At 48.9% G+C, this 25,780-nt stretch overlaps 1 protein-coding gene across 8 annotated transcripts in view; it reads left to right on the top strand.

The window, feature by feature from the left end:
- Positions 1-25,780, top strand: part of SLC28A1 (solute carrier family 28 member 1) — a 71,456-nt gene that overhangs the window by 24,889 nt on the left and 20,787 nt on the right. For 6 of the 8 annotated variants that reach the window (XM_017884286.1, XM_017884285.1, XM_017884282.1 and 3 more), the window contains 6 exons: positions 3,596-3,737; positions 5,091-5,204; positions 8,472-8,549; positions 18,342-18,422; positions 20,713-20,793; positions 23,724-23,849. In XM_017884286.1, the coding sequence (XP_017739775.1) occupies positions 3,596-3,737; positions 5,091-5,204; positions 8,472-8,549; positions 18,342-18,422; positions 20,713-20,793; positions 23,724-23,849 (622 nt within the window). The remainder of the gene's footprint in view (positions 1-3,595; positions 3,738-5,090; positions 5,205-8,471; positions 8,550-18,341; positions 18,423-20,712; positions 20,794-23,723; positions 23,850-25,780) is intronic. The other 2 variants (XM_017884287.1, XM_017884288.1) reach the window with 2 other exon arrangements.

The raw sequence follows: 25,780 nt of genomic DNA, 5'->3' as shown, positions 1-25,780 counted from the left end.
TCAGGTGTGGTGGCTAATGCTTCAGCACTTTGTGAGGCTGAGGTAGGAGGACTGCTTGAGCCCAGGAGTTTGAGACCAGCCTGGGTAACATAATGAGACCCCATCTCTACAAAAAAATAGATAAATTGCCAGGTATGGTGGTGTGCACCTGTGATCCCAGCTACTTGAGAGGCAAAGGTAGGAGGATCGCTTGTGCACAGAAGGTCGAGGCTGCAGTGAGCTATGCACAATATACCTATATGCCACTGCACTCCAGCCCGGGCAACAAAACAGACCCTGTCTCAAGAAAGACAGACAGAAAGGGAAGGGGAAGGGAAAAGGGAAGGGGAAGGGTGAAAGGCAAGGAAGGAAGGAAGGAAAAAGTTGATAAAAATTTAATCAACTTAGGCCAGGTGTGGTGGCTCACGCCTGTAATCCCAGCACTTTGGGAGGCTGAGGCAGGCAGATCACGAGATCAAGAGATTGGGACTAGCCTCACCAACATGGTGAAACCCCGTCTCTACTAAAAATACAAAAATTAGCTGACTGGGCATAGTGGCATGCACCTGTAGTCCCAGCTACTCAGGTGGCTGAGGCAGGAGAATCGCTTGAACGTGGGAGACAGAGCCACAGTGCCTGGCCTTGTCATAAATCTTTAATAAGAAAAATAACCCAATTTAAAAACGAGCTCAAGGCCAAGCATGGTGGCTCACGCCTATAACCCTAGCACTTTAGGAGGCCAAGGTGGGCGGATCCCCTGAGGTCAGGAGTTCGAGACCAGTCTGGCCAACATGGTGAAACCCTGTCTCTACTAAAAATACAAACATTAGCCAGGCATGGTAACAGGCACCTGTAGTCCTAGCTACTCGGGAGACTGAGGCAGGAGAATTGCTTGAACCCAGGAGGTGGAAGTTGTAGTGAGCCAAGATCTCGTGCCACTGCACTCCAGCCTGTGTGACAGAGCAATACGCCATCTCAAAAACAAACAAACAAACAAACAAAAAACACTAAAAGGCTCAAGATATGAACAGACATTTAAAGAATATGCCTAAGTGGCAAATAAGTACATGGTAAGATGTTCAACATCATTTATCAGTAGAGAAATGCAAGTTAAAAACAGAAAGAGATACTACCATATACTGAGTAGAATGGGTAGAATTCAAAAGACTAATCATACCAAGTGTTGGCAAGGATATAGAGGAACTGAATTTTTTTATACTGCTGGTGGGAATATAAAACTGTGCAATTGCTGTAGAAAACAGATTGGCAGTTTCCAGGCCTATCATATAATCTACCTATTTTACTTATAGGCATTTACCCAAGAGAAATAAAAGCATATATCCACACAAAGACTTGCACATGAAGTTTTGAATGTTCATAGCAGCTTTATCTGCAATAGCCAAAAACTGGAAATCAACAAAATGTCCATCAATAGGTGAATTGATAAGCTAAGTGTGGTATATCCATATAATGGAATACTACTGAGCAATAAGATGGAATGGACTAGTGAATCATGCAGAAACCTAGATAAATCTCAAAATAATTACACTAAGTGAAAGAAGTCAAACAAAAAAGGACAAGTACTGTATGGTTCTATTTATATAAACTTCTTTCTTTTCTTTTTAAAAAATTTATATAAAATTCTTAAAAATGCAAACTAGGTGGGATGCTGTGGCTCACGCCTATAATCCCAGCACTTTGGGAGGCTGAGATGGGCAGATCACTTGAGGTCAGAAATTCAAGACCAGCCTGGCCAACATGGTGAAATCCCATCTCTTCTAAAAATACAAAAATTAGCTGGGCCTGGTGTTGCATCCCTGTAGTCCCAGCTACTTGGGAAGCTGAGGCAGGAAAAGCGCTTAAACCCCAGAGGTGGAGGTTGCAGTGAGCCGAGATCATGCCATTGCACTCCAGCTTGGGCGATGAAATGAGACTCTGTCTCAAAAAAAAAAAAAAAAAAAAAAAACAGACTAATCTAGTGGCAGAAAACATGTCAACTGTTACCTGGGAACAGGGAGGGAGGCAAGAAATTACAAAAGGGATGATGAATATGTTCAATCTCTTGATTGCGGTGATGGTTTCAAAGAGTATGCATATGCCAAAACGTATCAAATTGAACACCTCCAATATGTGCAATTGATTATGTATCAACCATACCTCTAATAAAGCTGTTAAAAATAAAAAATCTGAAACTAGCATTTAAGTTGTTTTTTTTTTTTTTTTTTTTTTTGAGATGGCATCTTGCTCTGTCACCCAGGCTGGAGTGCAGTGGCACGATCTCGGCTCACTGCAACTTCTACCTCCCAGATTCAAGTGATTCTCCTGCCTCAGCCTCCCAAGTACCTGGGATTACAGGCACCCACCGCCACTCCCGGCTAATTTTTGGATTTTTAGTAGAGATGGGTTTCACCATGTTGGCCAGGCTGGTCTCAAATGCCTGACCTCAGGTGATCCACCCAATTTGGCCTCCCAAAGTGCTGGGATTTACAGGCATGAGCCACCTCGCCTGGCCATATTTGAGTTCTTATAAAGTCAGTTAACCTCAAGAGAAATAGTAAGTAAAGAGAGGTACAGTTGGCACACAAACAAGGCAAAGATTGTGCACATTGAACTGGAATGAGAAGAGTTTAAAAACATGAGCAGAAAGAAAAGCAGTAGGCTCTGGAATTAGCCTGCTTGAGTTCAGATCTTTGGTCTCCTGCTTACCAGCTAGGAACCGCCTGGATAAAGCTGTAAAGTGAATAGACCTTGCTTCCAGAGTGCCTGGGTTGAAATCTCAACTCTGCCACTTTCTAGATGAGTGGCCTTGGGCCAGTTATTTAACCTCTCTGTGCCTTAGTTTCCTCATCTCTATCAAAAGAATGTTTCTCTCAGCATTGGTATAGTACTTGGCATATAATAGGTACTCAGTGGAACATTAACTGTCATTAGTAGTACCCAGTGAGTTGATGACTGGATTGAACTGATGACCGGATTGGGGTGAGATCTTGAACACCTGATGCCAAAACCTGGGCTCTCCCACCCTTCAGGCTGCATCCTGGACAAAAAAATCCTAGCCCCAGGGAGGGCTGGGAGAGCCCCAGGGTTGCTGTTAAGGTTAGGTCCATTCCTTGGTCTCCCTTGGTCTCAGGTGCTCAGCTCGGAGGTCCAAACTCACATCACATGCTTCTAGGCATTTTGCAGTCATGGCAGATAGTGTTGAGTCCTGGGCGGCACAGGTCCTTTCTCCCACAAGGTCAGAGGCTGAGCTGAGCATCACTGCAGTGATGAGATTCCTGTAGCTGGATAGAGCCAGGTGCTTGTCACTATGCTCAGCTTGGTACATACATCCCCCTATATACTCCTCTTGGCAACCTTGAGAAATGAAGGGTCTCTGGCTTCATTTGACCCATGAGGAAACTAGACTCAGAGAGGCAAGGTGATCTGCCTGAGGTCACACAGCGAGCTCAGCTCTTCCCAGCATGTGGTTCCGGAGCTGGTGCTCTTTCCACTGTGCTGTGCTCTTTCTCCTCTTCCCAGCCCTGAGCACCTTTTCTCTGGTTTGCTGGGTGCTATTGTGTGTGGGTGGGGTGGGGGTACATGCTGAGGGTGATGGCTTTCTGCCTCTTGCCTTCAGGGGCCTAGCTCTTGCTGCTTTCCTGGGCCTGGTCCTGTGGCTGTCTCTGGACACCTCCCGGCGGCCTGAGCAACTGGTGTCCTTCGCAGGAATCTGCGTGTTCATTGCTCTCCTCTTTGCCTGCTCAAAGCATCATTGCGCAGTGAGTGCCAGTTGTGGGGCCCAGGGCTGGAAGTGTTTGCCTCTCTCTTCTGCCCCTAGGCTGGATCTGGGAGCTGGGGTATAGGCAGATGCTCCTGTTGGGAGAGCCCTGGAGGCTCAGGGCCTGGAGAAGACCTGTGTCTATCAGGACAGGCTTCCTGTGAAGCAGAAGTCTTCAAACTCCCCAGCAGGGATGTCTCTCCAGACTCAGAGGCCACCAGGACATTTGTTTCCTTGGTGATGTGTCCTCTGGTCAGTCTAATCCTGGTCTTCAGGTCTGTAGGCTCAGGAACTACCTCCACCCCAACTACAGAAAACACAGGCCAGAGCTCCAGTCTGTCTGCAGAGCCAAGGGTTTCCTGGAATCGTTAGCTTAAAATAGTGCTTCTCAAAGTCTGCGCCCCGGACCAGCAGCAGCAGTGCCTCCATGGAACTTACCAGAAATGTAACTTCTTAGGCCCCACCCTAGGCCCACTGTGTTAGAAACTCAGGGGCAAGGGCAGCAATCATCCTGTCAGCAAGAACAATTCTGATGTGTACTAAATTCTGATGTAGACTAAATTCTGATATAGACTACATTCTAATGTGTACTAAATTCTGATGTGTAGTAAATTCTGATGTATACTAAGGCAGGCATGCACCCATTTGGGAGGTCCCTGCCATGGGCAGATGGAACCTTCTCTCTCTGCCTCTGTAGCATCAGGATCCCTCCCTGTTTCACAGTGTGGCTACCACCTTCCCCAGGCTACCACCAAGCCTCCCAGGAGGATGCACCCCAGAGCTTGGACTTGCTGCTAAGGAATTATTAAATGCTGATCAGGGAACAGCAACCTGAAAAGCCCAGCTCTCATCTTCTGGGAGGGGCGGGGTGTGTGGGCATGGAGAGAGTTGGGGTTGAGGTGGCTGGGAGCCCAGCCTGTGGAGGAGAGATTGGAGATGATCAGGCAGACAGGGTTCACACGAGCTGGAGAGGAGCTGGACCCAGAGCAGTCTGGTGCTGATCCTGAGGCCAGACCCCCAGGCCACATCTCTGGCAGTGATGACCAGGAGACGAAGTGCCGTGGCATGCCCAAGGCTGGTCAAGTTTCACCTGAGTTCTTGGTTAGAATCTTGGCCCACCCCTGCCCACTGCCCAGGTCCATTCTTACCAAGCACATGGCCTGTTCTGAATCCCAGGGAGGGTGTGACCACTGGCAACAGGCCTAGTACTCTATCTGGCTCCAGCCCCATCCTCCGGGCAGGCCAATGCTGCTGGGCTCCCTCGGCAGCCAGTGCCCCCTGCTTTCACCCCCACCCAGCTCCCTGCCCATCCCTCAAGGAGCTGAACTCACCTTTCTGTGGGGTGGGGTGGCAGGTGTCCTGGCGGGCCGTGCCTTGGGGACTTGGACTGCAGTTTGTACTTGGACTCCTCATCATCAGAACAGAACCAGGATTTATTGCATTCCAGTGGCTGGGCGAGCAGATCCGGGTAGGTACATGGGACCTGGATTCCCAGAGCGTCTTAGGTTACTGGGAGTAGGGGAGAAGCCACTTGGCAGGGGGAAAAGTGGGTGGTGAGGCCATAGAGAAGGCTTGGGACCCAGTGGGTAGGGTAGACTGGGGGCCCCAGACCAGGTGGGTAGCTGGGGCCCGGGCAGTGCAGCTGCCACTTCCCTCACACTTGGCACTGAGGCCCCAATAGAGTATTCTTTTCAGAGGCTGGGTCTGCAATCAGCAGTGACTTGGAAATTGTAATAGTTAAAAGTGCTAAAAAAAAAATCTCTCCAAATCTGCAAATGATTTACTTCTGTGTGTATGTGTTTAAAAATAATGTGTATTGAAGTCATACATTTTTATTCTGTTTGTTTTTTTTTTTTTTTCAAGACAGAGTCTCACTTTGTCACCCCGGCTGGAGTGCAGTGGCATAATCTTGGCTCACTGCAACCTCTGCCTCCCTGGTTCAAGCAATTCTCCTGCCTCAGCCTGCCCAGTAGCTGAGATTACAGGCACCCACCACCATGCCCGGCTAATGTTTGTATTTTTAGTAAAGACAGGGTTTCACCATGTTGGCCAGGCTGGTCTCAAACTCCTCACCTCAGACGATTTGCTTGCCTTGGCCTCCCAAGGTGCTGGGATTACAGGCATGAGCCACCACACCTGGGCCCATTTTGTTTTGTCTTGAGACAGTCTTGCTCTGGCATCCAGGCTGAGTGCAGTGGTGTGAATACGGCTCACTGCAGCCTTGACATCCTGGGCTCAAGTGATCCTCCCACCTCAGCCTTCCCAGTATTGAGTAGCTGGGACTACAGGTGTAAGCCACCATGCCAAGCTAATTAAAACATGTTTTTTCTTTTTCTTTTTCTTTCTTTTTTTTTTGTAGATACAGAGTCTCTCTATGTTGCCCAGGCTGGTCTCGAACTCCTGGTCTCAAGTAATCTCATCTTGAGCCACGGTGCCCAACCAATTTTGTTTTCTTTTGATAAAATATATAGAACATAAAATTGACCATTTTTTTTTTTTTTTTTTTTTTTTTTGAGACGGAGTCTCGCTGTGTCACCCAGGCTGGAGTGCAGTGGCCGGATCTTGGCTCACTGCAAATTCCGCCTCCCGGGTTTTCGCCATTCTCTTGCCTCAGCCTCCTGAGTAGCTGGGACTACAGGCACCCGCCACCTCGCCCAGCTAGTTTTTTGTGTTTTTTTTTTAGTAGAGACGGGGTTTCACCATGTTAGCCAGGATGGTCTCTATCTCCTGACCTCATGATCCACCCGTCTCGGCCTCCCAAAGCGCTGGGATTACAGGCTTGAGCCACCGTGCCCGGCCTTAAAATTGACCATTTTAACCACTTTTAAGTGTCATTAAATTCATGCACACTGTTGTACAACTATCATGATTTACTTTTGTCAAAATAAAGTTATAACAAATTTAGTTTAAAGATCTTAATTGGCTTTTACTTGTGATTTTAGAACGAGACAACACCTCATTCTATAAAAATAGAGTGAGTGTTCCAATGAGTTGAGCAGAGGAGGTTGGCTTTATAGACAGAGAAAGGCTGAAGAAAGCAGAAACAGAAAACAGAAAGCAGATTGCTTGTTTCAAGGTCACTTTCCTTGTAAAGATCAAAACTGAGGGGACTGCCTGTCATGCTGCATGTGGGGATTTGGCTATATGTCTCATATCCTGGTTTTTTGGAAGGTCAGGAGACAGCTTAGTTTTGACTTGTGGTGTGGAACTTTATAGCATGAGCGATTCCATTTTGGTTTGGTCTGTTGGGCGAAGTGCAGGAGCTCAGTCCAAACCAATGGTCTCCTTTATTTAACACTTAAAATTTTTTAAATCTATTTATTTGTTTATTTATTTTGAAACCAGGTTATGAGACTAGCTAATTTTTCTATTTTTGGTAGAGACAGAGTTTCACCATGTTGCCAAGGCTGGTCTCAAAGTCCTGGGCTCAAGTAATCTGCCTCCCTTGGCCTCCCAAAGTGCTGGGATTATAGGCATAAGCCACCACGCTGACCTTCTTTTATTTTATTTTATTTTAGTTTAGTTTAGTTTAGATTAGTTTAGTTTAGTTTAGTTTTGAGACAGGGTTTCACTTCCATCACTCAGACTGGAGTGCAGTGGCGTGATGTTAGCTCATTGCAGCCTCGACCTCCTGAACTCAAGGGATGCTCCCACCTCAGCCTCCTGAGTAGCTGCGACTATAGGTGTGAGCCACTACACCCGGCTAATTTTTGTGTTTTTAACACTTAAAAAAATATAAATTATCAAGGACATAGGTTAAATAGGTTAATCTACTTACCTCCCTCTCACCAGCTTGCAGTTCCCTGTGCTCTGTGCAGGGGGGAGCATGAGAACCCTGCTGGTCCAGGAATGTGCACACCTGCTGGCCTCGCTGAGAGTAACTGCACAGGGTGTGGAGGAAAAGACAGAGTTGCTTTTCTGGCCATGTCCCCATTTTATAGATGGGAACACTGAGGGCTGAACGAGAAAAATGACTTGCTGCCCCTGCAGTCACATTGCAAGTTCAGGATATAACACAGGTCTCCTGTAGAAGCGTGGCTGGGCTCAGACTCCAAGGCCAGAAGCCCGGGATGGGGACAAGATGAGGGGAGGCTTTACCGTTGGTTGTCAGGGGCCTGAGCAGGCACAAAAGGCACTGCCTTCTTCACATGTCTCATGGTTACTTCCATTGTCTCTTCTTTATTGTCCTAACAACTGCCAGAGCATTTCTTTTTATTTTTTTTTTTTGAGATGGAGTCTCGCTCTGTTGCCCAGGCTACAGTGCAGTGGCACAAGCTCGGCTCACTGCAACCTCTGCCTCCTGGGTTCAAGTAATTTTCCTGCCTCAGCCTCCCGAGTAGCTGAGATTACGGGCGCCCACCACTACGCTCGGGTGATTTTTGTATTTTTAGCAGAGACAGGGTTTCACCTTGTTTGCCAACTGGTCTCGAACTCCTGACCTCAGGTGATCTGCCTGCCTTGGCCTCCCAAAGTGCTGAGATTACAGGTGTGAGCCACCGCACCCAGCCTACAGAGCATTCTTTAAAATTGACCAAAAAGGTGTCTCTTTGGCAAATATGCTTCGGAGCGAGTGCCCGTGACGGTAGCTTTAACACTCCTTGCCAGGTGGTGCCCACCCCGATAAGAGCCTGGGGGGACTACGTCCCTGGGCCAAACCGCCTGTCTCTGGCCGCTGCTTCCTCCCTCCTCCCTTCCCAGCCTCACTGCCTGTTTTTGTTTTGCATTTTTCTTTCAGATCTTCCTGAGCTACACAGAGGCTGGCTCCAGCTTCGTGTTTGGGGAGGCGCTGGTCAAGAATGTCTTTGCCTTTCAGGTCAGCTTGACTCAGGGTCCCAGAGGCCTTTAGCAGTCGCTGCCCAGCGACTCCAGCTAGAGGGGAGTCTGGGCATAGTGGGGGCCCAGGTGGAAGGGGGGAGTCCTATGGGCAGAGGTCGCCGTACTGGGAAGTTAGTGAACCTTAAGCCTGGGGCCCGGGAGGGGCCCAGCAATGTTCACCTCATGAGATGTTTTTGCTATATTTTGTAAAATTTGCAAAAGTAAGATATTTCTGTATCTTTTTTTTCTTAGAGATGACCCTCTAAATTATAGAATTACTGAGTAGCTGAGGACAAGAAGTGGGGGTAGGGGTCATGGGGATAGCTCCTGCTGAGACCTTAGCCCCTGATGTGCTGCAGAGACTCTGGGCCTAGAAAGAGCAGTTTCCAGGAAGGCTTAGATTCAAATGATCCTCTCAGGTGCTCCTCCTTCAGGGCCCCTCACAGGCCACCTCTGCCAGGAAGCCAGCCCTTACTAGTCCCGCTGCAATAGCTCCTTCCTTCGTGTCCTCCTAGACCTATGATCCCACTTTCCCTCCCTCCCTGCCTCCATCCATCCTTTCTTTCTTCCAACAAAAATCTATTGTGCATTTACTGCACTGCAAAATATTATAGGGGAAATGGAGATAAAGGCACTGTTCTGTTTCAAAGAACTTATTGTCTAACGGTGGAGCCTCAACCCTAATTTAAAAACAAAGCAGCCTGTGCAAAGGATGAGGACGCTGCAGTGGGACCCTTCACTGGGTGGAGCTGTGTTTGTATTTCTTTTTTCCCCAGTTAACTGTTTAAGCACTGAAATGCCTTGTTTAGTAAGAACTCTAGTGTAGCCCTCCTCTGCCTGCCTTACACTCCAATTGTCTAAGACCAGCTTGCTCTAGGCTTAAGCTCCACTTGCCAGCCAAAAGAGAGAGACCTGGGGCCCCACTCACCCAGTAGCTGGCCCCAGTTTTCTGCCACTGATGCATGGCACTGAGAGGAAAATCAGGGCTACCCACTCTGGTACATCCGGGACCACCATCACCATGGAGCTGCTATGCAAGACCCCATGTGCAGGTTCCAGAGGTTTCTGCTGTTTTTCATTATGCTGGCCACTGTTCCCAGAGCCTCCCCACCTGCGGGGGGTCTTGGACCCAGGAGACTTTTGGCCCAAGCCATGGACTTGGCTATGGACTTCTGGACTGGCGTTGAGCCATGTCATGAGTTCAGACCCTCCTGCCTACCCCTGACCCTGACCTCTGGTTAGTTCCCCTTGGAGCCTTAGCGTCTCTTGTGCCAGCAGACTCCCTAGGGAATGTCCAGTCTAACACTGTCAGCCCTAGGAGGAAAGGGAGGGGCCCAGGTTCCTATCTTTTCTGAAGTCTTCTTGCCCCCTGGGCATACTTGCCTATCATGTTTTCTGAGACCAGTTCTGTATAGGGAGAATATTGGGAGGGGGAACCTATGTCAGACCCGCAAAGGCCCCTAATACCATATTCCTTTAGGGTAACGAGCAGCTGCTCCCTTACCTTTGCATAACCAGTGTGGGGGTACTGAGGTTTCAGAAAAGACCAGTAAGATCTGCTTCAGGGTGACTTCCGGCGTCCACCCAGGCAGGCGGCAGGGAGGTTCCCGCAGCTTCTCATACTTTAAAACACACACACTCAGCCGGGCACGGTGGCTCATGCCTGTAATCCTAGCACTTTGGGAGGCCGAGGCAGGCAGATCACCTGAGGTTGGGAGTTTGAGACCAGCCTGACCGACATGGAGAAGCCCTGTCTCCACTAAAAATACAAAATTAGCGGGGTGTGGTGGCATGCCTGTAATCCCAGCTACTCGGGGGGCTGAGGCAGTAGAATCGCTTGAGCCCAGGAGGCGGAGGTTGCAGTGAGCCGAGATTGCGCCCTTGCACTCCAGCCTGGGCAACAAGAGCGGAACTCCGTCTCAACAAGACAAACACACACACACACCCCACATTCTGCAGTTCAGCCTCCCCAGGCAGCTGGGTTCAAGTGCAATAAAGGAAGGGGCCTGAGGAGTGCCTATAAGGAGAGATTCTTCCAACAAGAGACCGTGAGGGAGACTCCTTGAGGAGGTGGCATTTGACATGGAGTTTAGGACAGAAGAGATTTGGACACACTGAGCTAGGCAGGAAGAGGAAATGGCATGGGCAAAGCGTGGAGGTGAGAAAATACTAGCGTGTCCACAGTGCAGGGCAGAGTTCAGTGGATGGGCATGTAAGCTGTTTCCCAAAGGGAAATTAAAGCCTCTTTAGCCAAAAAGCAGGGGAAGAGGTGCTGGGAAGGCCACGCAGCTGCTGTCCGCCGGCACCCCTTCCCCCGCCCACCACCAGCCATAGCTGGGCTTGCCTCTGTGTCTGCCCCCTGGCCACATTAGCTGTGTCTCCTCAAATCCTGCCTCCCTCTCTGGAAGGATGTGTGCACACCTGCTGGTTGTATCTCTCCCAGAATCACCCATTAGAATCATGGATTCCTTGACTGTTGGTACCAGGAGGGAGTTCAGTGACATTTGGGCCTCCCTTTTGTATTACTGATGGTCCAGCCAAGCCCCAGAGAGGAGCAGTGAGCTGGCTACAAAGGCACAGTGAGTTAGGGCAGAGCCAGAACTAGACCCCCTCCACTGGACTTCCGGTTAAGGGATGTATTCTTCCTCATACTATTGGTAGAAATCAGCAGCCTCATGTCTCTCGTCCAAATACAAAAAACACTCTGAATAACAAAAATGATCATTTAAAAATGTAGCCATTAAGCTGGGCGTGGTGGCTCATGCCTGTAATCCCAGTACTTTGGGAGGCTGAGGTGGTCTGATGACTTGAGTTCAGGGGTTCGAGACCAGCCTGGCCAATATAGTGAAACCCCATCCCTACTAAAAATACAAAAATTAGCCAGGCATGGTGGCGGGGGCTTGTAATTCCAGCTACTCAGGAGGCTGAGGCAAGAGAATGACTTGAACCCGGGAGACGGAGGTTGCAGTGAGCAGAGATCGAACCACTGCACTCCAGCCCGGGCAACAGAGCGAGACTCCGTCCAAAAAAAAAAAAAGAAGAAGAAGAGGAGGAAAAGGAAGAGGAAGAGGAAGAGGAGGAGGAGGAAGAGGAAGAGGAAGAGGAGGAAGAGGAAGTGGAAAAAGATGTATCAGTGGTGTCAAAAAACTTTGAAGTGTAATGTTCAGTTAAGATAAAAACAATAGTGAGCTGGGTTTATCATTAACCAGCCTCAGCATTTCCCAGCCAAACACTAGCAGTTTCCTGGCCTCTGGTAGGCCCTGTCCTCTGGACAAATTCCTGGACCGTGTATTGGCTGATGCACCATCCTTAGCAATGCTGGGAAAGATGAAGGAGGACTAGGATAAATGCTTCATGGCCACAGAACTCTCTTTCTCACTAATCACAACATTTTATTCAGCCTCCCACTCTCCCCTATATCACACACATATGCTTGGGATTTGCCTTCAAGGTAGGGGTGGTTTTGTTGAATGCTGAGCTGAACAGAAGACTCAGGACGTTCTCTCTGTTCTTTCTATGAATCATACAGACCTACTCCAAGGCCTTTGGCCAATTTCAGCCTGGGGAAGTCTTCTCTGAGCTCACTCAGATTTTCAGAATCCAAGCTGCTTCCTGCTGGGCCATGGTCCAGCTGCTCTCTTCTGGGGGGAAGTAAAGTCTCTCCCTGGGGCTTCCTCAGCCCTCAGCCTGCCCTGGGCCTGGAGTCCAGTACAGTGCATGTGGACGTGGCAGTCACCCCTTGGCTGTATCAGCTGGATTAGTCATTCCACCTTGGCTTCGACTCCCTTCTAGTAACTTTCCACCCGCATGATCATACTCCCCTGGGTCTAGTTGACCTGGGAGCAGACTCTCATTCTTTCACTATTGTTCTAGCCTCCGGAACAAGCACCCACTGCTAAGCTCAGCAGTGCTGCTCAGATTTCTCTGGAGGAACCCCTAGGGTCAAGGAAAATGTCTTCATCTCCTGAGAGTTTCAGGATGTCTGACATAGACTTGTAATCCCCAGTGATCAACAGTGCCAAATTTTGCGCACACACAAACACACAAAGATCAAATAAGGACCAAAAGATATCATTGGATTTGGTAGTTAAGGGGTAACCGGTAACCGTAGTGAGCATGGTTTTCAGTGAAGGGAATGGGAAGTAAATGAAGCCTGGGGTGGGATGGCTGAAAGAAGGGAGATGGGACAGCTGAGTCAGGAGGCATTGTTGAAAACCGGGGATCCAGGCAGAAATAGGAATGAGGGGCAGAGTGCTGAGGCCATTCTGGGCAAAGGGATGGCACAAACAGGAAATCAGGAGGTGTAGCTAGGGGACAGCCAGAAATGCAACTGTTTTGGACTTGAGTCCCTTCCACTTTCTGGCGATGGCGCTGGTACAGTGTGCACCGCAGCTGCTGCCCCAAGCATCTTCCAACTTTGGGTTTTTGTGGCTCACTGTGGCCTGGGGCTGGTGACAGGGCACTGTCGACAGTGCTCAGGCCTTGGAGTCTGGGGACATGAGGGTTTGCCCAGACAGCCTTAGGAAGTCAGCAGGAGCCCTGGCTCAGCTTCCTCCAGGGAGAGGAGGGAGCAGGCCATGTCCTTAGTGGGTTTTGTCTGGCCTTCAAAGCCTGTTTCTTGGCCCAGGTGATGAAGTTTGCTCAGAGTGTCTAATCTAGGCTCCAGGGCTGTGGTTGTCAGAGTGTGGTGTCCAGGTCAGCTGCACCAGCAGCATCTGGAAAGGCCAAACATCAGGCCCCACTGTAGACCTATTAAATCCAAAATATTTCTAGCAAATTCTCAGAGGTGCTGCTGGTCCACATGCTGAGAACCAGTGGCCTAGAAGAGCTAGAATATCCTTCTTCCTTGAGTTATGGTACTAGCAGGACCAGCCTCCAAAGCCATTTCTACAAGGCAGTGGTCAGGACTTACTTGGCTCTTCCATGAAGGGGACTACCTTAGTCCGTCCAGGAGGCCATAATGAAAACCATAGACTGGGTGGTTACAAGCAACAGAAATTTATTTCTCACACTTCTAGAGGCTGGAAGTCTGAGATCAGGGTCCCTGCAAGGTTGAATTCTGTTGAGGCCCACTTTGCTCTCTGCCCACTTGGTCGTCTGTGTCCTCACATGGTAAAAGAGGTGAGGGAGCTCTCTGGAGCCTCTTTTGTTTTTTCTTCTTATCTTTTTGAGACAGGATCTCACTCTGTTGCCCAGGCTGGAGTGCAGCAGTGTGATCACTGCTTGCTGCAGCCTCCGTCTCCTGGGCTCGTGATCCTCCTGCCTCAGCCTCCAGAATAGCTGGGACTACAGGTGCATACCATCATGCCCAGCTAATTTTTTGAATTTTGGTAGAGACAGGGTCTTACTATGTTGCCAGGCTGGTCTTGAACTCCTGAACTCAAGGAATCCTCTGGCCTCAGCCTCCCAAAATGCTGGGATTACAGGTGTAAGCCACTGTGCCTGGCATGTGGCCTCTTTTATAAGGGCACTAATCCCATTCATGAGGGCTCCACCCTCATAACCTAATCACCCCCAAAGGCTCCACCTCCTAATACCATCACCTAGGGAATTAGGTTTCAATATATGAATTCAGGGGGACACAGACATTCAGTTTCCAGCAGGGATGCATGCTGCCCCTGAAGGCAGAGAAACAAGCCTCCAGGACTGTTCCCAAGGGGCATGCTCCCAAGGGGCGTGGCAGGACCTTGGCAATCTGCATGGTGCCTGGGAGGTACATCTGCCTCTTTGCAGGTATGTGACCTCGGGTGGGTAGCCAAGATCTCACAGCCTCTGTGTGCCCATTTGTGAAGTGGGGACAGTTATATCCACCACAGATGCCATGAGGATTGATGAGTCTCCACATATGAGGGACCTGACCCAGGGCAGACCCTCGTGGTTGGCATACAGTGGAATTTAACGGCACTTGCCTCCCCTTTCCACAGCAGCACTGCCTTGAGCTGCTGCCTGTTCTTCTGCCATGTCACATCCTGCAGGCCCCAGAGGTGTTTCCTGGCTGTAAGACGATATTGGCCACAGGGGCCTTATTTAGTTTTCTATCCTACCTTAGAAAATCGGGGCCGCCTCTTTTCTCTTTTATTCCCCTCCCCTCCCTAGACAGTCCCCACTTAATCCAAAACATAGCTTCTCTTCCACCATAAATCTCCATCTCACAGATAGAAAATCTTTTGATTGCTGGCAGGAGAAAGTCCCAGTGCTGCAGTGGGGTCCTGATGCCCCAGGCACTCTCCTTCCTGGTGTGGGCCCATCCCTGCAGGCCTGCCAGCTGCCTGGCAGTCTCTCTCAGGATCCACTGGACAAGCAGTCTAGACAGTACGTGACCCTCTCTGCATCTCAGTCCCAGGAGTGGTGGAATGATGTCATCATACCCGTGCTGGAGGTGTTTCTAGACCCAGGGGGGAGGAGGAGTCACAGGGCAGGAAAAGGGTTTCTTGAGCCAGTTCTGGTGTTCTCTGTCAGATGACTTCCCCACCACAGTGAAGTTGGTGACAGATGACAGCAGAGCAAGTGCAGATACCACCTGCAGCATTGGTCTGGGAAGGGACAGGAGAAAGAAAGGACCTCAGCAGAGCTTGCTTCCCAGCTGCCCGGGGCAGAGTCTCCATTCTCTTCAGGGTCCATTCTGTAATCTCAGTTCACTTTGAACTAGAGCCTAAATTTGGTTGCTCAAAACTCTCCCTCCTTAAAAAATAAAAGCAGCCCTTTCTGGGCCCCTCACTAGTCTCCGGCAGTGAGCACAGTGCTGCTTCTTGCAAGGGCTGTCCATTCTTGTGGTCTCTCCTTCTTTATGTCCCACTTCCACCTTGGCTCACTGCCATCAGCCTCAGTCCCCACACTTCTCTGACTTCCTCTGACACTGCTCTCACCTAGATCATGGGCACCTCCAAGTTGCTAAGTCCCAGGGGTCTAGCTCAGTCCTTACCTTTCCAGAGTTCTCTGATGCCCCTGACACAACTGCTAGTGACTATCTGCTCTGGAAAAGCTGCCCCTCTCTCCTGGCCATCCTCCAGCCCTTGGCTATTTCTTTGTCTCCTTCACAGGCTCCTCCTTCCCTGTCACCCTTCAGTGACACACTGACCACAGGGCCCTGTCCTTAGCCCCTGCGCTTCTCACTCAGGGTGATTTCCACAGTGAATTGTATCCACCAGCCATCTCTACCTGTCGTTGTTCCTCTTCTAATTTTTTTTTCTTGTTTGTTTTTTTTTTTAGACAGGGTCTCACTCTGTCACCCCAGGCTGGGGTGCAGTGGGATGATCTCGGCTTACTGCAACCTCTGCCTCCCGGGTTCAAGCAATTCTTGTGCCTCGGCCTCCCTAGTAGCTGGGATTATAGGTGCCTGCCACTATGCCTCGTTTATTTTTTTGTATTTTTAGTAGAGACGGGGTTTCACTGTGTTGGCCAACCTGGTCTCGAACGCTTGACCTCAAATGATCCACCCATCTCAGCCTCCCAAAGTACTGGGATTACAGGTGTGAGCCACCATGCCTGGCCTTTTTAAAATTTTTTTAAAATTTTATTTTAAGAGATGGGGTCTCAATCTGTTGACTGGGCTGTAGTGCAGTGCCATGATCATGACTCACTGCAGCCTCGAACTCCTGGAATCCAGTGATCCTCCCGCTTCAGCCTCCAGAGCAGTTGGAACCACATGCGTGCGCCACCATGCCCAGTTATTAAAAAAAAATTTGTATGTATAGAGATGGGGGCCTTGCTTTGTTTCCTAGTCTGGCCTCAAACTCCCGAGCTCAAGCAATCCACCTTTAATTCCTAAAGTGCTGGAATTAAAGGCATGAACCACTATGCTGGGCCAACCTGTATTTCTTATGAAAGAGCCCCATGCCAAGGCCTGGCCCAGATCTCCCCTCTCAGCTCCCAATCCTTTATCCAGCTGCCCACTTGATATTCCAGAGGCATCTCAGATTCAAAGTTCAAAACCAAACTGATCTTCCCACAAACCTCTCCTGCCTATGCTCCCTCCCTTGAGAAATGTCCACCTATTATTGAAAATTATAGGAACAGCTGAATGCGGTGGCTCACACCTGTAATCTCAGCACTTTGGGAGAATGAGGTGGGCAGATCACTTGAGGTCAGGAGTTCGAGACCAGCCTGGGCCAATATGGTGAAACCTTGTCTCTACTAAAAATACAAAAATTAGCTGGGTGTGACAGCAAGCACCTGTAATCCCAGTTACTTGGGAGGCTGAGGCAGGAGAATCACTTGAACCCAGGAGGTGGAGGCTGCAATGAGCCAAGATCGTGCCACTATACTCCAGCCTGGGCAACAGAGTGAGACTCTGTCTAAAAAAAAAAAAAAAAAAAATTGTAGAAACAGATGAGAAATTCAGAAATAAAGAAAAAAGAAAACAACATTTACATAGCCCCAGCACATAGGGCAAGTTCTTTGACTATTTGGGAGCGCTTCTTTCTATAATTTTAATATTCCAATTTTCCCACTTAACATTATAGCATAAGAATGCTCCCATGCTATTACCAGTTCTACACGACTATTTTAAACTGTTGGGAACACAGGACACAGAATAGAGCAAACATTTCAACACAAAATGGTATAAAGTAAAAAAGAAACCTTCCTCTCATCCCTGGCCCCCAAGGCACCCAGTTCCCTCCCCAAGGCACCTGCTGTTGCTGGCCTCTTGCACATCCTTCTAATGATTCCTACACCCATATAAGATCACACACAATGCCCCTCACACACATATTTTTGGAGAGGAAGGGGACCTTACTATGTTGCCCAGCCTGGCCTTGAACTCCCGGGCTCAAGCAATCCTCTTGCCTCAGCCTCCTGAGTAGATGGGACTATAGACACATGCCACCATGCATGGCTACCCCCGACCCCCTTTTTAAACCCACATAACAGCATAGCATTCACTCTTGTGGTACACCTTCTCTTTTTTTCATTTAACAACATATCTTGGAAATCAGTCCACAGCTGCCCATAGAGAGCTTCTGCATTCTTGTTTCCTGACCTTTAGTGCACTGGTGTATGTCTGTATCCTAGGTGATGAAACTAGCCTTCCACTAAAAGACCTCTCTGTTTTTTGCCAGTTTGTTATTAAACATCAGACTACAGTAAAGAAAGACTAGGGTGCAGAAAAGCAACCTCCTTTTCCATGGGCCTGGAAAGGAGGGAATGGGTGTGAGAAATTCTGAAGGGAGAATGGGTGAGCTTGGAGTGAAGGAAGAGGAGTGTTCAGCCTGGTACTAATAATAGGAAATGGGGTGATGGGAGGAGATGCTGGCTCAGGTCCGGGGTAAGCCTAATTCTGAGCTTATTGGTGCTGAGCGGAAGTGGAGTACCAAAATGGTGAGGGTCCCCTCATTCAGGCCCAAAGCATGAGAGGGAGGTTAAGGCCAGCATCTGAGGCCAAGGATTGAGCTCATGGAGAAGGGTACACAATGCCACCCTCACAATGACCCTCAGATGTGGGCATTTTACTCCCATTTTAGAGACAAAGAAGCAGGAGATAAAAGTGGTGCACTCAGGCCCCACCCTACCATAGCACAGGCCTACCTGTGCTGAGGAGAGAGGGGATGGTCTGGTGGCTGGTCACTATTTAGAGGGGAGCCGAGAGGACAAGACTGCCTCCAAAGAGGCCCTGCATGTGGAACACCTGGGACTTCATGCACTGATCTCAGAGCATCTTCCCAGATCCTGTCAGGCATCTGAGTGGCAAGGCCTGGGATGGAGTGGGCTGTCTGGGGTTTCCTGGACCCTGCCTGGCACCCTGCAGCCTGCCTGCCTCTAGCCTGTGGTCCTATGCTCTCCTTCCCGGCAGGTTCTGCCCATCATTGTCTTCTTCAGCTGTGTCATATCGGTTCTCTACCACGTGGGCCTCATGCAGTGGGTGATCCTGAAGGTAAGTTCCCAGTGCCCATGACCTGGGCTCTCCTAGAGTCACCAGCTCACAGGGTTCACACTCTCCCAGAATGCCTTGCTCCCAGAGCCCAAACCTCCCCAAATGCACTGCTCCCCAAGCCCACACCCTTCCAGAATCCCCTGCTCCCAGAGCCTCCACCTTCCCAAAATCCCCAGCTCCCAAGTTCCACACCTTTCTGGAATCCCTTGCTTCTGAGGCCCATACTTTCCCAGAATCCCCTACTCTTAGAGTTCACAGCTTCCTAGAATCCCTTGCTTCTGAAGTCCATATCTTCCCTGTATCCCCTGCTTCCAGGATCTTCAGCCTCACAGAATCTAGCACTGACCAAATATCCTTTCCTAAGGTCTCCTGTCATGACACTAAGGAGAAATAGCACCAAAGTCTAAAGTGGTCTTTCCTGGAGGAAAGGTTGCAGTTTTGAGGCTGAATTGAAAAGGTGTAGTGGAAGAAAAATAATTTATACTGAAAAGATATTGAGAGACTGTAGCAGTGGGCCATGTTGGCCAGACTCAGCTGGTATAAATGTCAGATCCTGTGCTTATGTTCATAAAATCTGCTGCACAAAACCAGGATGTAGGAGATAGCATTGGACAGCAACAGATAGCATTGGACCTGGCAAAAGATTCCAAGGTTTTAGTTGATTGAGCTCAGAATAAATCAGCAACATCAGATGGCTGCCAGAAAGGTAAAAACAACCTGTGGTTTTGTCTTTGTGCATTTTCTGTTGCTGTAACAGAATATCACAGACTGGGTAATTTATAAAGAAAAGATATTTATTTGGCTCATGGTTCTGGAGGCTGGGAAGGCCAAGAGCATGGCACTGACATCTGGTAAGGGCCTTCTTGCTGTGTCATAACATGGTAGAAGGGCAGAAGGCAGAAGTGAGCACACAAGACACAGAGAGAGCAGGGCCAAACTTATCCCCTTTATCGAGTTCACTCCCATGATAACCAGACTACTCCTGCAATAACAGCATTAATCCATTCATGAGGGCAGAGCCTTCATGACCTAATCACCTCCTCAAGGTCATGCCTCTCAACATTGTTATGATGGCAATCAAATGCATATATATTTTTCTCTGGCAATCAAATTTCAACATGAGTTTAGGTGGGGTTATTTAAACCATCGCAGTTGTGTTAAGAGCCCACACAGCATAGCATAAAGGCGGTGATTCTCCCCAGACCTGGAGACTGTGTTCAACCAAGAGGCTATGACAAACTGAACTAGAAGCAGGAGAATGAAAGGGCTTGAAACCATACCCTCTACAAAATGGTTGAAGGAATAAGGAACGAGTTGCCTGGAGAAGAGGAAGTTAGGAGAGGATAGCTGTCTCTGAATACTTACAGAAGAGAGATTAGAGAAAGGGCAGCCTGAGAGGCACCAGCAGTGGATAGAATTCCAGGGAAGCAGATTTCATCTTGATTAAAAAGAAGAACTTTCTAATTGGGCGTGGTGGCTCACACCTGTAATCCCAGCACTTTGGGAGGCCAAGGCAGATGGATCACCTGAAGTCAGGAGTTCGAGACCAGTCTGGCCAACGTGGTGAAACTTCGTCTCTACTAAAAATACAAAAATTAGCTGGGTATGCTGGTGGGTGCCTGTAGTCCCAACTACTCAGGAGGCTGAGGCAGGAGAGTTGCTTGAACCTGGGAGGCAGAAGTTGCAGTGAGCTGAGATTGTGCCACCGCACTCCAGCCTGGGCAACAGAACAAGGCTCTGTCTCAAAAAAAAAAAAAAAAGAAAAAAGAAAAAAAGAAAAAGAAAAGAAAAGAAAAACGCTTTCTAACACAGTGTTTCCCAAAATCTTTTCCACAAAACTCTAGTTCCACAGCATGTTAGTAAATGTTACTAGGTAAAGGTAGCCTGATCCCATGGTCAAATAATTTAGGGAAACTAGGCTAGACATTATGCTACATAAATTTAAACAAGCTTAAGGCAGGACTTCTCAGAGGCGTTACTAAGCTAATGTGTACTGGTAATTTCTAAGGGGTGTTGTGTGTGTGTGCCATTCGCAATTCTCAAATATATTTGGCCAGGAAATCCTTTCTGCATTCCTATGGCGAAATGGGTGGCCTTGGGAAGGGGTAAGCCCCTATCAATGAAGGTGTGGAAGACGATTATGAATTGACCTTTTGGGAAAATGTAGATGAGGGGGTCCTACACTGGGCTGGGAGTTGGGAGGAAAGTGTGTCAGATCTTTCACTCCAGCCCCCTTTGACTCTGGGGTTTGCTGATGTCCTCCAACAAAGAACACTCTGCTTCCTTCTAGATTGCCTGGCTGATGCAAGTCACCATGGATACCACAGCCACTGAGACCCTGAGCGTGGCTGGAAACATCTTTGTGAGCCAGGTGGGTATGGCAGCCTCCTACCCTCATGCTCATCAGCAGCTTCCCCAAAGGGGGCAGCTTCCCTGGATCCCCAGAGCTCTGATTCAGTCCAAGGAAAAGCCGTTTGAACCTTCTCCCAGGGTCCTCAAATTCTGCTGCCCCAGGGCTACGCTGTTTGGGGGATGACTGGGTCGTGCCAGGGAGGATGTCCTCTGTCTGGCTTCTCTTACCACTCTAGCCCTAGGCGGTCTTCATCAGCCCGAAGACTCACAGCTCCTACAGATGGAGTCCAGTTTCTCATCTTATACACGAGGAAACAGGCTCAGGGGATGGGAACCCCTTGACCAAGATCCCACATGTATAAGCCATGGCTTCGAATCCAGGTTTTCTTCTTTCTGGTCAGAGTTTTTTCCACTGCATTATTTTGTCTTTTCTTTTCTCCCTCTTTCTTAAAATGTATGTTTCAAAGCAAATGTGACTCTGAAAGCACCATGGGTGCTGAGTCCCTTTCAGAAAGCCTGATCCCCTGAGGATGGCCCTCTGGAGACTCTGCCAAGGCCTGTCCTCGCCCATCTGCTTAATGTTTGAGTCACCAAGAGACACTCTTGTCAAAAGATGCCATATTTCCCTGTACAGTTTAGGAAACTTTGGGGAATATTTTTATCATTTTTTCTGTGGTGTAAGTGTGTTGATTTGAAAGTTTTTTTTCTGGTTGTTTTTTGTTTAGTTTTGTCTTGTTTTTAGCCAATGAAGATAGACATACTCTCAGATAAATTGTCAAAAAAGTCCCTTAAAGTGTTCAAAATGAGGCAAAAGAGGAAAGCACTATTAAAATGTAAAGCAGTTATTTTATATGAAAGGCTGCAAATGTGTTCCATGTGTTTTGCTGGGAAAATATGTAGGCGGGGTGACATTGGGCGATGTGAAGCGCTGCCAAGGTGAGTTCATTTTGGACAAATTGTTGATCAAGCTGACCTAGATGCCGGGGTCTATGCCTCATTTCCCCCAAGAAGGGGGAATGGGGAGCCTTCAGGGGTCAGTGATATCGTTTCAACCTCTCTACAGGCCTGGGCCCTCTCCTCTTGTCCATCCACACTGCCTCCCTGCAGGATCACATTAGCCCCATGGCTTTAAATACTCTAAATGCCTCCCAGGTCCTGCTCTGCAGTCCTTACCTCCCATGAACTCAGGACTGACAGGTTAACTGGCCCCTTAACTGTCCACTTGGAGATTTAAGGGGTGTCTCACATTAAGACGCTAAATCCAAACAACCAGAACTGTTGCTCCCCTCCCTCATCACCTCTGCCCCTCTGAAGCCCTTCCCCTCTCAGCAGGTGGGAACATCTTCCACAGGATCATTCAGCTGGAGCCGGAAGAGCTGCCCTGCCTTCCTCCAATTCCCCCACTGCGGCATCCAGTCTATCAGCATTCCCACAGCGCTGCCTCTGTGGCCCATCTACAACCCCCCGCTGCCCGGGCCACCCGCCTCTCACCTGAACACTGCTGTCTCCTCCTACCTCTTCTCCCTGCCCCTACTATCTGTCCTTCACTCATACACCCGAGTGACCCTTCAAACACACAAAGCAGATCATTCCACTCCCACCTAAGCAAGCTCACCCCTCATCCTGGCTTCCCAGCCCCTCTGTGGCACACCTGCCCCCTCTGCCTCCATCTCAGGCAGCTTCCCCGTGCCCATCTGCAGCAGACATACTGACTGCTATGGCCTCTGGACTTTGCAGAGCTTCTTGCTACTTTAGGGCCTCTGCTGTTCGCTTGCCTGGAATGCTGTGCTATCAAACCATGTCACTGGCTCCTTCAGGTCTCAGCCAACCCTAACCTAATGTCACCTCCTCAGAGAGGCCTTTGCCGATTTCTCAGTTTTTTTGTTTTTGTTGTCTGAGATGGAGTCTCACTCTGTCACCCAGGCTGGAGTGCAGTGGCACAATCTTTGGCTCGCTGCAACCTCCACCCCCCAGGTTCAAGTGATTTTCATGCCTAAGCCTCCCTAGTAGCTGGGATTACTGACATGTGTCACCATGCCCGGCTAATTTTAGTATTTTTAGTTGAGATGGGGTTTCACCATGTTGGCCAGGCTGGTCTGGAACTCCTGACCTCAGGTGATTCTACCACTTTGGCCTCCCAAAGTGCTGGGATTACAGGCATGAGACACCATGCCTGGCCTACTCAGTTTTAAACACCGCTAACCAGTAGGCATTCTCACACATATCTTCATAGCTTTCGTCACTGTCTAAAATGACATTGCTTACCTGCTTGGTTCCTTGTTGATTATCTATATCCTCCCACCACCTGCTAAAGCCCCCCTCCCACCCTCCACTGCTCCCAGGATATAAGCCCCATGAAGGCAGGGACTTTATCCTGTTGACCCCATGTTCATATTCTATAGAACAGTGCCTGGAACACAGTAGGCACTCAGTAACTAGTTACTGAGTGAATAACGAAGGGCTTCGGGCTGCCCAGATGCCCAGAAATGCACCCCTCATCCAATGCCACAGCTTCTTTCTTTTGGTCACCACTGTGGCTGCAGGAGACCTTGGGCCTGCAGCAGGATCTGCTTCCCATCCATTTACGTGAGCAGGGGTCATTCCTGGAACCCCTCTGAACCTCTTTTGCTCTCCTGGAAAATGGAGATGCCCACTTCTATCTTAGACAGTTGTGAGTAACAAAGGTGACGTGCCTAGCAGGGTGCCTGGCACGTGGCAGGTTGTTGACACAGGGGAGCATTGTCAGGCCAGGAGGGAGGGGTGTGGGTCCTTCTGCAGAGGTGGGCAATGCTGAGGTTCAGAGAGGCTCAGCCAAGTACAGACACTGGCCTTTACCCCACCCTGCTGCCTCTTACCGTGGGACTCCCAGGCACTCACTGTGACTTGTGGAGGGGGAGCGTATGCCCAACCACCCCCACCCTGCTTGTCTGACATCTTTCCTCTTTGCAGACCGAGGCTCCATTACTGATCCGGCCCTACTTGGGAGACATGACACTCTCTGAAGTCCATGTTGTCATGACCGGAGGTTACGCCACCATTGCTGGCAGCCTGCTGGGCGCCTACATCTCCTTTGGGGTAGGCAGAGCCCTCCTTCTGCTCGGCTATGTTGAGGACCTGAAACCCATCTTTGTGGGAGCCCCACACAGCTCCTGGCCAGAGCAGCCCTGGGATCTTCTCTCTTGGGCCTGCTCTGCTGGCAAGAGGAGTGGCTTCCCCTGAGCCAGGCTGGACCATTTGCTCGGGCTTTGCGCATGGCCACCTGGGGCAAAGCTGCCCAGTGTTCCATTTACTGAGTGCATACTAGGTGCCAAGCAGTATGCTAGGTGTTTTAATAGCCCCGTTTTCCAGATGAGAAAATTGAGGCTCCAGAGTAAGTGAGATGCCCAAACCCAGATCTGTCTGACTCCAAAATTCATGCTCATTTCTCCAGTCTCACACCTGGGCTGTCCCTAGAGATCCGTCCTACTCCTTCCCTCCTCCCCTTCCCCACACTCTCTCTGGGCCCAAGTCCTGCCTCTGCTCCTAAATTATTTCCTGTGCAGTTTACACAGCACAAAGCATTTGTAGGTCAAAATCCAGTGGTGTGAATTAGGCCCTTAAAGCAATCACAGTGCTACTGCATGGTGGGTAGAGGGGAATTTTCAAATGCATCCCTCACATAATGCCTGGTAATAATGCTTTACTTTCGTAAAACACCTTGTGCTTTCACACCTGTGCTTTCACACCTGTGCTTTTACAGGCAAATCTTCAAAGGTCTCAATTTTATTTCCTTAATGGTCAAAGAAATTCTTGCTTATTGCACAAAGGAAAAAGTTTTTAAATCTCTTTCTTAACCCCACTTCCCATGGGTAACTGCTTCTATTTTTTTATTTTGTATTTGAATTTTTTTTTTTTTTTGAGATGGAGTCTTGCTCTGTTGCCAGGTTGGAGCACAGTGGCACAATCTCGGCTCACTGCAACCTCCAGCTCCCTGGTTCAAGCATTTCTCCTGCCTTAGCCTCCTGAGTAGCTAGGATTACAGGCACCCACCACCACGCCCAGCTAATTTTTTTTTTTTTTTAAGTAGAGATGGGGTTTCACCATGTTGGCCAGGATGGTCTCAAAACTCCTGACCTTGTGATACGTCCGCCTCAGCCTCCCAAAGTGCTGGGATTATAGGCATGAGCCACCTCGCCTGGCCCGGTAACTGCTTTTAATAGCTTAGAACAGCTATTCTCAAAGTGGGGTTCATGGACCAGCATTGTCAGCAGCACCTGAGAACTTGTTAGAAATGAAAATTATTGGGCCCATCCTAGACCTGCTGAATCAGAGACGATGAGGGAGGCCAAGGCAGGCGGATCACCTGAGGTCAGGAGTTCAAGAGCAGCCCGGCCAACATGGCGAAATCTCATCTCTACTAAAAATACAAAAAAAATAGCTGGCCATGGTGATGGGTGCTTGTAACCCCAGCTACTTGGGAGGCTGAGGCAGGAGAATCACTTGAAACTGGGAGGCGGAGGTTGCAGTGAGCTGAGCTAGCACCATTGCACAGCAGCCTGGGTGACAGAGTGAGACTCCATCTCAAAAAAAAAAAAAAGGAAAAGAAAAGAAATGATGGGGGTGGGACCAACATACTGCGTTGCAACAGGCCTCGCAGGTGATTCTGATGCTCGCCCAGTTTGAGACCCACTGACCTAAAATGTCATTCCAAATCTTTCTGTGTAAGCAGTCTTTTAGGTATATACACCTGAGTGCTCACATACTTTCTCTTTTTTTAAAAAATAAAAGATGAGAATCATTGATAAGGAGAAAATAGTTCATAAATTGTAAAAAGATATTCGAGCTCACTGATGTTCAAAGGAATTAAAATAATAATAACTTATCTTTCTTCTAAGTGATATGCAACCCATTACATGCCTCCAAATGGCAAGAGTATGTGGTACTCACCCACTCATGGTAAGAGTTTAATTTAGTGTAACCTTTTGGGTGAATGACTATCAGTCTATTTATTATATATTTATTTTATT

The sequence above is a fragment of the Rhinopithecus bieti genome, unplaced genomic scaffold (assembly GCF_001698545.2).
Source record: "Rhinopithecus bieti isolate Rb0 unplaced genomic scaffold, ASM169854v2 scaffold_14885, whole genome shotgun sequence".
Classification (NCBI taxonomy): domain Eukaryota; kingdom Metazoa; phylum Chordata; class Mammalia; order Primates; family Cercopithecidae; genus Rhinopithecus; species Rhinopithecus bieti.
This window is presented reverse-complemented; position numbering and strand designations above follow the sequence as displayed.